This window comes from Natrix helvetica, assembly GCF_964273705.1.
Source record: "Natrix helvetica genome assembly, chromosome: 1".
Classification (NCBI taxonomy): domain Eukaryota; kingdom Metazoa; phylum Chordata; class Lepidosauria; order Squamata; family Natricidae; genus Natrix; species Natrix helvetica.
The window spans coordinates 162,018,754-162,031,368 of record NC_138548.1 but is presented as its reverse complement, the minus strand read 5'-3'; the positions used below and the strand labels follow the sequence as shown (position 1 = coordinate 162,031,368).

The window sequence follows — 12,615 nt, the reverse complement described above, 5'->3', positions numbered from 1 at the left end:
TATTCCTAACTGGCAAGAAAAGGTTCGTTTAACTTTTGGAGCGCATGTTGCCTCTTTCTCCCCAAAAGATTTACCCGATGGCTCTCTTATCAGATCCATCTTATCGGTGTTGACTCGGAAGTAAACCGTGCAAATGTTCCAGAGGGCGGACTTCAAACATCAAGTTGCGCCGCTGGCTTCCAGAGTAAAATCCTATAGAATCCACCGGGCTTTCCTTCCACTAAAATACACGTTACGGAGGATCGGGGGCAATCTTTTCCTCTGCCGCCGCTTGATCAGCTTGCAGAGCGCGCCCTCGCCGCTCCTCCGCGTGATTTCGCCCTTGTAATCAGCCTTTCGGATCGTCAAGTCGATCAGCTGCTAATTCTCATTCCACTTGGCAACTTCTGTTTCTCCGGCGTGCAGCTTGAAGCCTCCGCCCCCTCGGTGCGCTCCCTCCCTCGCCGTGTGGCTGGCTGGCAGGAAGGATGGGAGAGAGGGAGGGAGCGAGCGAACTGCAGATGAGGGTTAAAGGTGCTGCTGGCTGGAAGTTTGAAGAAGGTCGCCGCTTGTGAGCGAGCTCCGGCAGCATCATGGCGGAGCAGAGCGACTCGCCCGTTCACGTCCAGCAGCCTCAGCCGGCGCCGGCTGCACCGCCGCCCCCGGCTCCTACTCCCGCACCTCAAGCCGCCGGCTGGCCCATTTGCCGGGACGCCTATGAACTGCAGGAGGTGATCGGTCAGTTGGCACACAGAAGGGAGCAGGCTTCTATGACTGGGGGTGGGTGGGGATAGGAGGAAAGAGGGATGGCTGACTCAGTGCGGGGAGAGAGAGAGAGAGAGGAGCAAATGCTTCGTCAGCCGGCTTTGGGGCCTACCGGCGTTTTTGTGTTAGCAAAGCCCGGCGGCTTCTCATTGCGGCGGATGCGCCCCGCCACTGCAGTGTTTGCTGCAGCTGCAAACTTGACTTCCTCCTCGCCTCGCACCTTCCTCTGTTGCAACGTTCCATCTGTTTGGGGGGAGAGGAGGGGCGGGCGCGTTCTAGAACGCTCGGGGTAGGGTTTTTGACTGGAAGGGGGGCGAGGCAGCGACGCGTGGGGGAGGCATCCGAGCCTCTCTCCCTCTCTTCCCCTCCCTCTCCCTTTCCCCCTTCTCTCTCCGCCCTTCTCCCCCTCCCTCTCCCTTTCTCTCCCCCTCTCTCTTCCCCCCTCTCCCTTTCTCTCTCTCCCCCTCCCTTTCTCTCTCTCCCCCCCTCTCTCCTTCTTCCCCTTCTCTCCCTTTCTCTTCCCTCCTTTTCCCCCCTCTCTCCCTCCCTCTCCCTTTCCCCCCTCCCCCTCCCCCCTCCTCCTTGGCTCCTTGCTTTCTTCTCCCCCTTGGGTTTTGTCGCAAGTAGTATTTTGGCTCTTGCTGTCCTGAGGGTAGATCGCCTCGAAGTTGCCATGGCACTTATCCACTTTTTAGAAGAGAACCTCGGAATATCCCTAACTTTTCTTCTCCTCCCTTCCCCCCCCCATCTTTCCCTCTTTTGCTGCTGTAATTACACCCAAATGGCCAAATGTGTAACTAATCGCTGACCTCTCCCACTCTTCTCTTTTTTTCTTCCTTCCTATGAACATCTGTTTTCTCCAGCTGCAGAGAGTCTCGCCCGATGTACGGGTTTCCCAAAAAAAAGCCACATTGCCATTTTTGGATGACTTGTGGAATGATCTCGTGGCTGGTGCAGTCGAGGGCTGATGGCTCAGAGGTTGCTCCTTTTTTCCACATCTTTTTGTTTCTGGCCTCTACCCCTTTTGGGTTTCATTTGATATTAGCATGTGTGGTTTTTAAGACGGGCTCTTTGGCGTGTCTGGAAACACATCCTCAGTTGCCATTCTGAGCTTGTAGTTTTAATTGTGCCCAATCATTCCTCTGCTGGGTTCACATAGAGATACTATGATAGTTTTACACAGAGAAGCAATGTTAGTCCAAGTGCGGCATTTGTTTCTTGCTTCTCTTCTGTTTCTGAGAGAACAGAGCCCAGTGGGGGAGGGGAATGACGTGGATGCTCCATTGGCCTTTAGTTGGTTTTCCGGCTAGGTTATTTGGATAAGGAGGCCAAAAATCAGCAGGGGGGGAAAAAAAACTTAGCGGCAATCCAGGAATTTTATTATTTTCCAAGCTGTACTCTTCAATCATCATTGGATACTCTGGCCTCCAGTTCATCTTGCAGTTGTTCTCCAGTTCATCTTGCAATTTCACCAACTGCTGGAACACTGAAAAGGAAATAATGATAATAATTAAAAAACCAGAATGGAAACTGGCTTTCCATCTTCTGCTCCGACCCAAATGTTTGAAAAGATTCAGACATTCTGGGTCTGCTCCCCTTGGGGAAGATGCAGCTCTCTTATGTTCCGCCTAGCTAAAAATGGCTAAGTTAGAAATCTTCCCCCTCCTTTTAATCCATTTTATTTTCTCTACCGACTATCATTCATAGGCCTTCTTTGTCTTATGGGGGGTACAAAATATATGAAAGGTGCTGTTTAAATTATCTAAACTATCCTGTTTTTCTGATCTGGCAGAAGTGTCTAGCAAGTTTCCAACTCTGGAGTTTGACATTCTGCAGGCATGCAGAATGTGGAATTGTCCACAGCTGAAGAAAATAAAGGAAGAATGGCTTGTCCTGTCTACTTCCTTAAAGAATGAGGTTGCACTCTCCATGGCTCACTGAAATTACCCAGCTTCAGTAATCTGAATGGCTTACCTTTGGATCTGTAGATTGCATTATTCTATTTATTAGATGCTGCCAAACATTCAGAAATAAGAATGGTAAGATCAGTTATCAAGAAAGAACATTACAGGGATCATAAAAATCACAGTAACCAGCCCGATTACACATTCTGATATGCATATATCTGTGATTTGTACAATTTTCGTTGTGGAGGAAAAATGAAACTTCTCTACGAGGAGATGAGAGACGTATGTCTGTGTTGCAGGCTAGTTAGGTAAATTGTACCTTGTGCTGAATATTTAGACTTCCAAAAATACTTTTCTGGAAATAAGCAAATAGAAGGTCTGCCATCCATTGTTTGACATTGATTGGAATTTGTAAGCCTTTGTGAGGAAACGGGCGAAAACTGACTAAAAAGGCTATTTACACATGTGGTGGTATTAGGTTTTTATCTAACCTTTTAAATCTGTAACTTAAAGTGGGGAACTTTTATTTCCCCTAGTTCATATTTCACCACAACAAAAATCCCATGAGGTGGGTTGGTTTAGCTGGTCCAAAATTACACAGCTGTCTTCCATGAAGAATGGAGGCCTAGAATTCAGTCTTCTGTTTTTTAGGCCAGCATTTTACCACTATTCCAAACTGGCACTCAATTACCTAAATGTATTGAGTAACCTTTTATCTTACAATTCAGTCTTCAGCATTTTTGTTTACACGTTGATCCTACCCCTACTTAAGTATCCTACCCCTACTTAAATACTAGTTTAGACCTATTAGATCTAGCTGCTAAAATCAAGACACCCACTTAATGCAAGCAAGCAAAATTGTTGCAGATTTTTGTAGCTCAAATATGACCCTAATTTATTACTTCATAATAAACCTATATATTGAAACAGCACTACTTGTGTTAACCCTCCTAAAATCCTTATTATATGCTACATTCATATCAGAGAATTCTATTCATCTGTAAATCTCAATCTAAATTAATTGCATAGTATATTTAAATGGAGGTGTAAATTTATATTCAGACTGATAGACAGTAGATCCAATTTTTCTAATTTAGATCTACTGAACAAATAGGCATTTTAATTGGTTGCTATAGTAATTAACATGCCTGTAGCAAAAGAGATTTTTAAACAATTGAGCATAATCAGAAACAGCCTACTGTCCTTAAATTTTTTGAACTCCCAAGTGTGTCCTCAACTAGGGGCCTATAATAATATTAAGGATCAGTATCTGACATGTATTAAAAAAACAATAGAATAATGCAGGACAACCAGTACAAATGTGTATTTGGGAGTAAGAACCATGAGTTCAACTCGGCTTAGTCCAAAATAAGGTGCTAAGCATGAAAACTATGATAACGTTTGACCGTGAGAGTGACATTTTTGCCCCTAGTTTCTTACAAAGAAAAGCTACCTTTAACTGCTGATCTGTATATAATTTTAGATTAGGTTCATCTTTAATTCTCTGTTTGAAACAGGGTTGGATAAACTGCATGCAGTTCTCTAGAGCAATTTGTGATATAGTTACTGCCTCTTTCCTGGTGGCTGACCCACAGACTATCCAGAGTGCCTTCTCCCCACAGATTGGGGGACACTTTTTGCATGGGAGTGCAAACCCCAAAACAGTTCATTGTCATCAAGATAGTTGAACCTGTTAGGAAGTGTTCGTCCTCTTATTACTGGGTACCTACTAGGTGTTCGATTTTCTTAACTTTGTATTTGTACATTAGGAGGTGACAAGGGTATATGTCCCAGATTGCACTTAGGGGGATATTTAGTTTAAGAAATTATACCGAGATGTTCTGAGTTTTCCAGGAGACAGACAGGTGGGTGATGATAATTCCTGTTTTAAAATTGAGGGGAATGTCTTGGACACAAAAGGACAAGATCAATAATAATCTCATAAACATATGGTGAAAAGCGTTTGAGTCCATGTAATTGTTTCGGATTATCTTAATTATTATTGAACATAATTACTGTTCAGATGAACCATACTGCATTAAGCCATGGTTTACTAGATGCAGTTTTTGCTAAAACAAACCATATTATAGCACCCTCTTTCTTTTAACCATAAAATAAAGTACTGAACATATCCTAGAACCAGAAGGTAGCTAATTAGATTCACACATCTTATTAACTCATAAGGTGGTTTGTTTAGCTTTGACTTAAATTTATTAGTTGCAAATCCTGCATTATGGCGTTAGTATTCTATATGTGCTACTATCATTGACTTCACACATTTTGCACAAAGCCTTCGTTTATGTAATTGTAACTAGTTAAATAAATCATCAGATTGGATTCAAATTCTGCACTAGGCCAAAACCAGTCAGTCTGTGGAATAGTTTAGTTCAATGCGTGAAATAATCACTTTCTGTAATCGTAGTGAGAGGCAGGGCATATTGTTATCTTCATTGAAAATGGCTTTATATGTCTTTTGAACATTTGTGATGGGCTGGCACGGCCCATAAAGTCACTGCTTTTTAATGTCAGGTTCCACAAAGTGTCTTAGAAAAAAGTAAATTCAGTTTCGCCAACCCTTACAATATGTTTTCCTATTTCAGGTGTTGCATATTGGTTTGTAAATCCTACAGTATGGCACTCTGCAAAGGGTGTTGTCTTGGAAGCTAAGCCACTGAAGGGAAGAGAGTTAGAAGTATAGCGATTGCAGGTTTGCTAGTGTCCCCCCGTCCGTCCGTCCCCCGCAGTGTAGAGAAAAAAATTGGCTGCTGAAAAAGCCACAGTGGAATATTGGGCTGGCGGGGATGGACAGGTAGAACCATACATGAACATTTTGTTGCTTATTGGAGTAAGAGTGCTCTTGACTCCCAAGTAAATTGCATGATGGTGCCTTGTATATTCAGTGGCTGAATTTACATGAATCTCTGTTATGAGGGACGTGGTAGCTCAGTGGCTAAGACCCTGAGCTTGTCAATCAAAAGGTCACCAGTTCGGCAGTTCAAATCCCTAGTGCTGCATAACTGAGTGAGTTCCTGTTACTTGTCGCAGCTTCTGCCAAACTAGCCGTTCGAAAGCATGTAAAAATACAAGTAGAGAAATAGGAACCAGCTTTGGTGGGAAGGTAACAGCCTTCCGTGCACCTTCGGTGTTTAGTCATGCCGGCCACATGACTATGGAGACGTCTTCAGACAGCGCTGGCTGTTCGACCTTGAAACGGAGATGAACACCACCCTCTAGAGTTGGGAACGACTAGTACATAACGTGAGAACCTTTACCCGTTATGACAGAAACCAGACATTTTGGATTTATGTTTCAAATCCAATATACTTTTAACTCAGAAGTTATGCTATTTGAATCTGGTATATCTTTTCAAAGTTCCCATCCTCCCCAAATAAAAAGTATAGAGCCAGCATTTTGTAATCTTTTCCTATTCATTCTTTATTCCACCTCCACACCAATGTGAAGATTAATCGAAGTTTGTACAATAGCTGTTTACTCCTTTTTTCTAAATTTGGATTGGGTGTATTTTGTTCCGGACTTGATTCTCTGTACTCCCTGAATGAGTCTAAAAATAAAAACCCAAACCCTGCCAGCAGCTAGTTTTACTGAAAATATAGTTGAGGGCGGATATATAGTCTCCCAATATTTGCAGGGTCATCATGCAAAAAGAAGACATGGACTTTCTTCTCTATGGCCCCAGAGGGCACAAGCAGAACCCACGGGCCGAAATTACAAAGAAGAAAGTTCAGTCGAGACGTCAGAACAAATTTTCTGACTATATGACCTCTCAGGCTGAGAAGTCATATAACGTTAGAGAGCTCTTCTGTGCTTTTGTTGTTGTTAGTTGTGAGGTCGTGTCCGACCCATCGCAACCCCATGGACGACGTTCCTCCAGGCCTTCCTGTCCTCTACCATCCCTTGGAGTCCATTTAAACTCACGCCTACTGCTTCAGTGACTCCATTCAACCACCTCATTCTCTGTCGTCCCCTTCTTCTTTTGCCCTCAGTCTTTCCCAGCATTAGACTCTTCTCCAGTGACTCCTTCCTTCTTCTTCTGTGCTAGAGGACTTCAAATGGAGGACAGATACTCGTTGTCAACATTGCAGTGGTAGATTTTGCATTTCAAGCAGGAGATTGGGTTTACATGCCTCGTCTCGCCGATTCTTTGATTCTGTGAAGCTTGTCAGGCTAGGATGTGAAAAGTATCCGGAACAATGAAATTCCTTTTGTCCTTATCTTGCTTAATAAGGCAAGTTAAATATTGTTGAGATTTCTTTCTTTTTCCCTTTTGTCTAGGTGAGGGACAAGTTTTTCCCCCTGTGGTTGTCTCTTTCCTGCAGCTTACTGAAAGAGTTTGGATGAAGCATGGCTAGTCCTTGATTTACAACAGTTTATTTAGTAACCATTCGAGGTTACAGCGGCACTGAAAAAAAGAGATTTATGATCGGTTTTTTCCCCCCACATTTACAACCGTAGCAGCACTCCCATGGTCACCTGATCAGAATTCAGACACCCGGCGACTGACTCATATTCATGACGGTTGCAGTGTCTTGGGGGGGGGGGTGTCATACAATATTGCTTTTTGTGACCTTCTGACAAGCAAAATCCATGGGGAAGCCTGGCTCACTTAACAACCCTGTTACTTAACAACTCTCAGTGATTGAGTTGACAACTGTGGCAAGAAAGGTCAATGGGGTAAAACTCACTTAACAGTTCTCACTTAGCGACATAGATTTTGGGCTCAATTGTGGTCATACTTCAAGGACTACCCTGTCTCCCCAAAAATAAGACCTCTCTGGATAATAAGCCCAATCGGGGTTTTGAGCGCATGTGCTAAAATAAGCCCTCCCCAAAAATACTGCAACACAGCAGCAGCCATGAGGAGACCACGCTCGCCGCCTCCTGCACCTCAACAATAATAAGATGTCCCTGAAAATAAGGCTAAGGCTTATTTTTTTTGGGGGGGGGGGTTTCAAAAGAAAATAAGACCCTGCCTTATTTTCAGGGAAACACACTACCTGTATATGAAAAGCATTATTAATCATTATTATTATTAATAATAATAATTATTATTATTAGCCTGGACAAGCCGTTTGTATAACCTGACTGGTATTGCATGCCATCAACAGATTCCCGCGAAGAAAATCATTTGGAGTTGATGTGATAGACATGCATGCCGTGTGAATCAAACATACCCAGTGTGGGCGTTGAACGTAACTGTCTGAAATGCCCACTTGCAGAACAGTTCATACTTTAAAGTATTTTTTGCAAAGCCTGGATTTTGCTTCTTGTTTGGTGTGTTGTCAGGGTTGAGAGTGCAGCAATTGGATAATTGTGCCCAGCTTCCTCTTCCTGATGGCCGCATCAGTAGCTGGCAAATGGTATCCTCGCTAATTAAATTGTCAAAGGAAATGGGAGCCAGATTGCCCTGGCTTTGGAGAGAGAGACGGCAGCCTATCTGTGACAAGAAGAAGGGGAACACCCTTCTTTTGTGTACTCTGCTTCCAAGCCTGGACAGAGCTCTGTTGTTGAATAATAAGGGAAGCACAATAATGCCAAATATTTATAGAGCACTGGTGTGTGTGTGTGTGTGTGTGTGTGTTAGGTTTTGAAAAAGTTGTGTGATGTGTTCTCATGGTGATCCTTATACAATCTTGTCGATCGTCTGTATCGTTATGATTTGATAGATGGTGATGGGCCGCAGTTGAGTCTGCCTAATGCAAAGTTGTGGTGTGAGTTGGAACGGGGGCCTTCTTAGCTCACTGTGGCGTTTATGAGCATCGGTGCTGCCAGTCTACGCTTGAAAAAGGCGTGCAGCACTCTGCAGAGACAGTGGCCTATCTGTGGGCCGTCTCTTCTGCTCTAGGGCAAACACTGTTGCCCTCTCTTAACCAAGATTCCTAAAATTAGCAGATGGAACAAACATTTCTTCTATTCTCTGTCCGCCATGCTTCAGTGGGACTTTGTGCCTCCTACCCAAAAGTATCTTGCACATTTATTTTATATTTATATGTGTGTGCTTGTATTAGAGCAGGCAGAATGATTCAGAGGAAAATATCTATCTTATCTATCATCTATATATATCATCTATCATCTACCTATCTATCATCTATCTAATCTATCATCTATCTATCTATCTATCTATCTATCTATCTATCTATCTATCTATCATCTATCTATCTCCTATCTATATCATCTACCTATCTATCATCTATCAATCTGTCTCATCTATCTATCTATCTATCTATCTATCTATCTATCTATCTATCTATCTATCTATCTATCTATCTATCTAACTAACTATCTATCATCTATCTATCTATCTATCTATCTATCTATCTATCTATCTATCTATCCATCTCATCTCATCTCATCTGTCTAGCTCATCCGTCTATCACCTATCTATATCATCTATTATCTATCTATCTATCTATCTATCTATCTATCTATCTATCTATCTATCTATCTATCTATCTATCATCTACTTACCTACCTACCTATCTCTCACCTATCTATATTATCTACTTACCTGCCTGCCTGCCTGTCTAAAATATTCAGTTTTTGGGAATCTCTTTTAAAATATAAAATGCTCAGTGAGAAAGATTCCCAAAATTCACTGTCAATGTAAGCAAATATCTCTGAATGGATTTATATATCATAGTAAGCCCCATTTTGTTTTAACTGTAGTATCTTAAATAACTCACTCAGATATCATTCTGAGAGATATATCAGCGAAACAGCAGCATGGCATGGTGTAGTATGTGAACCCACCCATAATATTAGATAACCTTGAGACTATATAAATTGGTTAATAAGATTTGAATGGAATAAACTAATCCTCCAGATGCGTGACACTGCAAATTCCAGAATTCTTAGCTATTCTATCCATTGACTCTGCTGACTTGAAGTGCTGGTGATTTATTTATAGATGTTCATATATTGCCCAGTTTCCAGAATTCTGGCATTCACAACATAGGATTAGAATGTAAACAACTCAAAAATAGAATCCAGCCCAAACAAGAGTAAAAGGGTAGCCAGTCTCCATGCAATAAAGCAGTACTATCAAGGGGGTGGGGGGTGGGGGGATCTTATCAAACAACAATCTGGTAGATCAATGGAGCTTTGTGTAAGATCAATAAGAGAGGTGGGCCAAGCAGCCTCTGCAGGCAAGGATTTCAATAGTGGTGTAATATAAGCCATTGCAGAGAAGAATTGCTTTATTTATTTATTTAAATAATGTATATGGTCACCCAACTCTTGGCTTTTGAGTCCTAATTTCCTAATTCCTAATTTCTTACAGGGGTTGAAGTCTTAATCATTTTCTTCTTATAGATTCACATGGACTAGGCAGATTCATTATAGGGCTTTCTAATGGGATAGGATCCAAACTGGGTTTTCAGACTTGTGCTGGAGCCCATGCTTTGGGAATTTCTCTCTAATGGAATATGTGCTTTGGGCTATTTATTCTATGCATAGTATTTATGTGGTGCCTCGTATGTGGCTTTTTATTTGTTGATTGGGTGTTGATAGCCGACAATTAAGTCGTTGGCTGTAAAAAGCCACAAACAACCAGGCACCACATTCTATACTATGCATAGAATAGCCCAGCACAAGTCCAAAAGCTCGGAAGAGTTAAACCTCTGGTCCCAATGACCGACCCAGATGGTGGATCCTGCAACATTATTCTGGCACATGTATATTTACCTTCATTTGTTTTGTATAGGATCCAGCATAAAATTCTGCGAAAGGGGAAAATGCATCATCAGTTAATAAGAACACTCTGCTTTTCTCTCTTATATAAATAGAATCCTATCACCAGAAACTCCTGCTGCAGAATGATAACATAACTCTCTTATTGGAATTAATAGCAACCAATTCAGCACTTTGATGCTTCAAATAACAGGAGAGGGGGTGGCAGAACCAACACTTTTCCACACTATTACTTCCCTTCCCCTATGAAAGCGCCCTCCTGTTTATAGGCATCCAAATTGTTCTAGAATAGGGGTGTCAAACTCAAGGCCTGGGGACCAGATCTGGCCCACGGGATGCTTAGATCTGGCCCGCAGGGCCACCCTGGAAATAGTGAAGGACTGGCCTCTGCCAGCGAAAATGGAGACCCTCCTGAGCTCTGTTTTCGCTGGCAGAGGGTTGCAGGAGGCCCTCCCAGCTGAAAGCACAGCTCGCAAGGGCTGCACGTGGTCCCCTGAGCACCGTTTTTGCTGGCAGAGGGTTGCAGGAGGCCATCGCAGCCAAAAACGGAGCTTGGGAGTTTTTGCTGGCAGAGTGCTTGGGCCACCACAGCCACCCCTGACACGAGTGACATGCTGACCACACACACACACCCTCGAGGTCAAACAACCCTGATGCGGCCCTTAATGAAATCAAGTTTGACACCCCTGGCCTACATAGTCAACAGATTGATAAGGCACCTGTGGGGTTAAATTTCCCCCTTTTTCTGGGTGCTGCTCTGGAGAGTCCAAGCATGGGTTAAATACAGCCAATGTTCCCAGGACTGAATTAAAATTTTAAGCCACGCCTCTGGTGCCAACTAATCTTCAGATTTTTTCAATTCAGCTAAGCCCAGTGGACGTGTTTCCAGTTTCTCTTCATTCCTAATTGATTGCTTGGACTCTCTATTTTTCTATTGACTACAAAAAGATTCTATTCTACTTCCTGTTTATTGGAGCAGGCTTGGTGAGTCTCCCTTTAATTTAATTCCCTAGTTCTCACCAATTTCAGCCTCTCCAGTGTCCTGGGTTTGCTTGGGCGCCGTGAGGCTGCAGGCAGCTGTGGGGGAAGGCGTATGGGTCAGAGTGCCGATGCCAGTGCTATCGCAGTGATCCCGCTGCAATTGTAGCCCTGCTGAGCCCTCCATTGCTGCTGACCGTGCTTCTGAGTGAGCCAGCTGTTGGTGCAGAGCCTCGGAGCTCTCTGGTGTATGCGGGCGGCATTTTTAGGTGGATCACATGTGGCAGCGGCCATTTTAAGAGTGAACCTGGTCAGGATCTTCCAATGTTAGAGAGTGAGGAAGAAGGCCAGGAATTCTCCTCTGCTGATTCCATTGCAATGGCAGGCTCTCCTAGGCCTTCTATGGCCGATTGAGCAGACCTATTTGCATGTCCTTCTGATCTGGAAGAGGAGCCGGTCGCAGTGGGGACCCTTGAACCCCAACAACCGGCTATTCAGCCCCCACCCGGAGCTCGCCCACCAGAAGATAGGGGACCCGATCTTTCCATAGAAATGCAGAATGTCATTGCCAGAGCCATTTCCCAAGGGATAGAGACCAGCATATTGCAACGGGCCACGCGCCCGCACAATTCACGCCCACTCCCGACACCAGGACCTTCGCAAGAAGTGGCTCAGGCCCAGCCCCCTCAGTCATTGCATTCTTCCTTGGCCAGTGAGTATTCTGACTGGGAGGAGGACCTTGGTCCGGGAGTAGAACCAGAATTCTCAGGGGATGAGGTCGCTGTTCCTGACAAGCCAGCCTTTTCTGGCTTGTTCAAGTATACTACTTTCAAAACTATTTTGAACGCCAAAGCCTCGACCTGCTTGGGTACTAGCATCCCAGCTCCGACTGCTCCTGCACCGGAGGACTTCAGCGAGGGACTCTTTGAGGAGCCAGAACCTATTCAAGAAACTGTGCCAGTTCCAAAGTTATTTCTTAATGTGGTGCAAAAGCAATGGGCGCAGCCAGGCACCCCTAGTAGTATGACAAGAAATTGTACACGGTTGACCCAAGTCTAGATGACTTACTGAAATTGCCTCCGGTGGACGCGCCTGTGGCGGTGCTCACTTCCAACTCAGTGCTCCCCCCTGAACTATTAGAAGGGATCAAGGCGGAGGACAAAAGGGCCAAGAACGCCTGCCACAAGGCTCATCAGGCGGCGGCTTAGGCCATTAAAACTTCTGGTTCTGTGTCCTTCCTGTCCAGGGCGCCGCTACTTTGGCTGAGACAGCTCCTCGC

The 12,615-nt window shown here is 44.0% G+C and overlaps 1 protein-coding gene across 2 annotated transcripts in view; it reads left to right on the top strand.

The window, feature by feature from the left end:
- Positions 1–292: 292 nt before the first annotated feature.
- The window catches only part of STK39 (serine/threonine kinase 39), a 148,727-nt gene continuing 136,404 nt past the window's right edge, over positions 293–12,615 (top strand). The window contains exon 1 of one of the 2 annotated variants that reach the window (XM_081935186.1): positions 293–717. In XM_081935186.1, coding sequence (XP_081791312.1) covers positions 573–717 — 145 coding nt within the window. In that variant the 5' untranslated portion in view covers positions 293–572. The remainder of the gene's footprint in view (positions 718–12,615) is intronic. The other variant, XM_081935187.1, reaches the window with a different exon arrangement.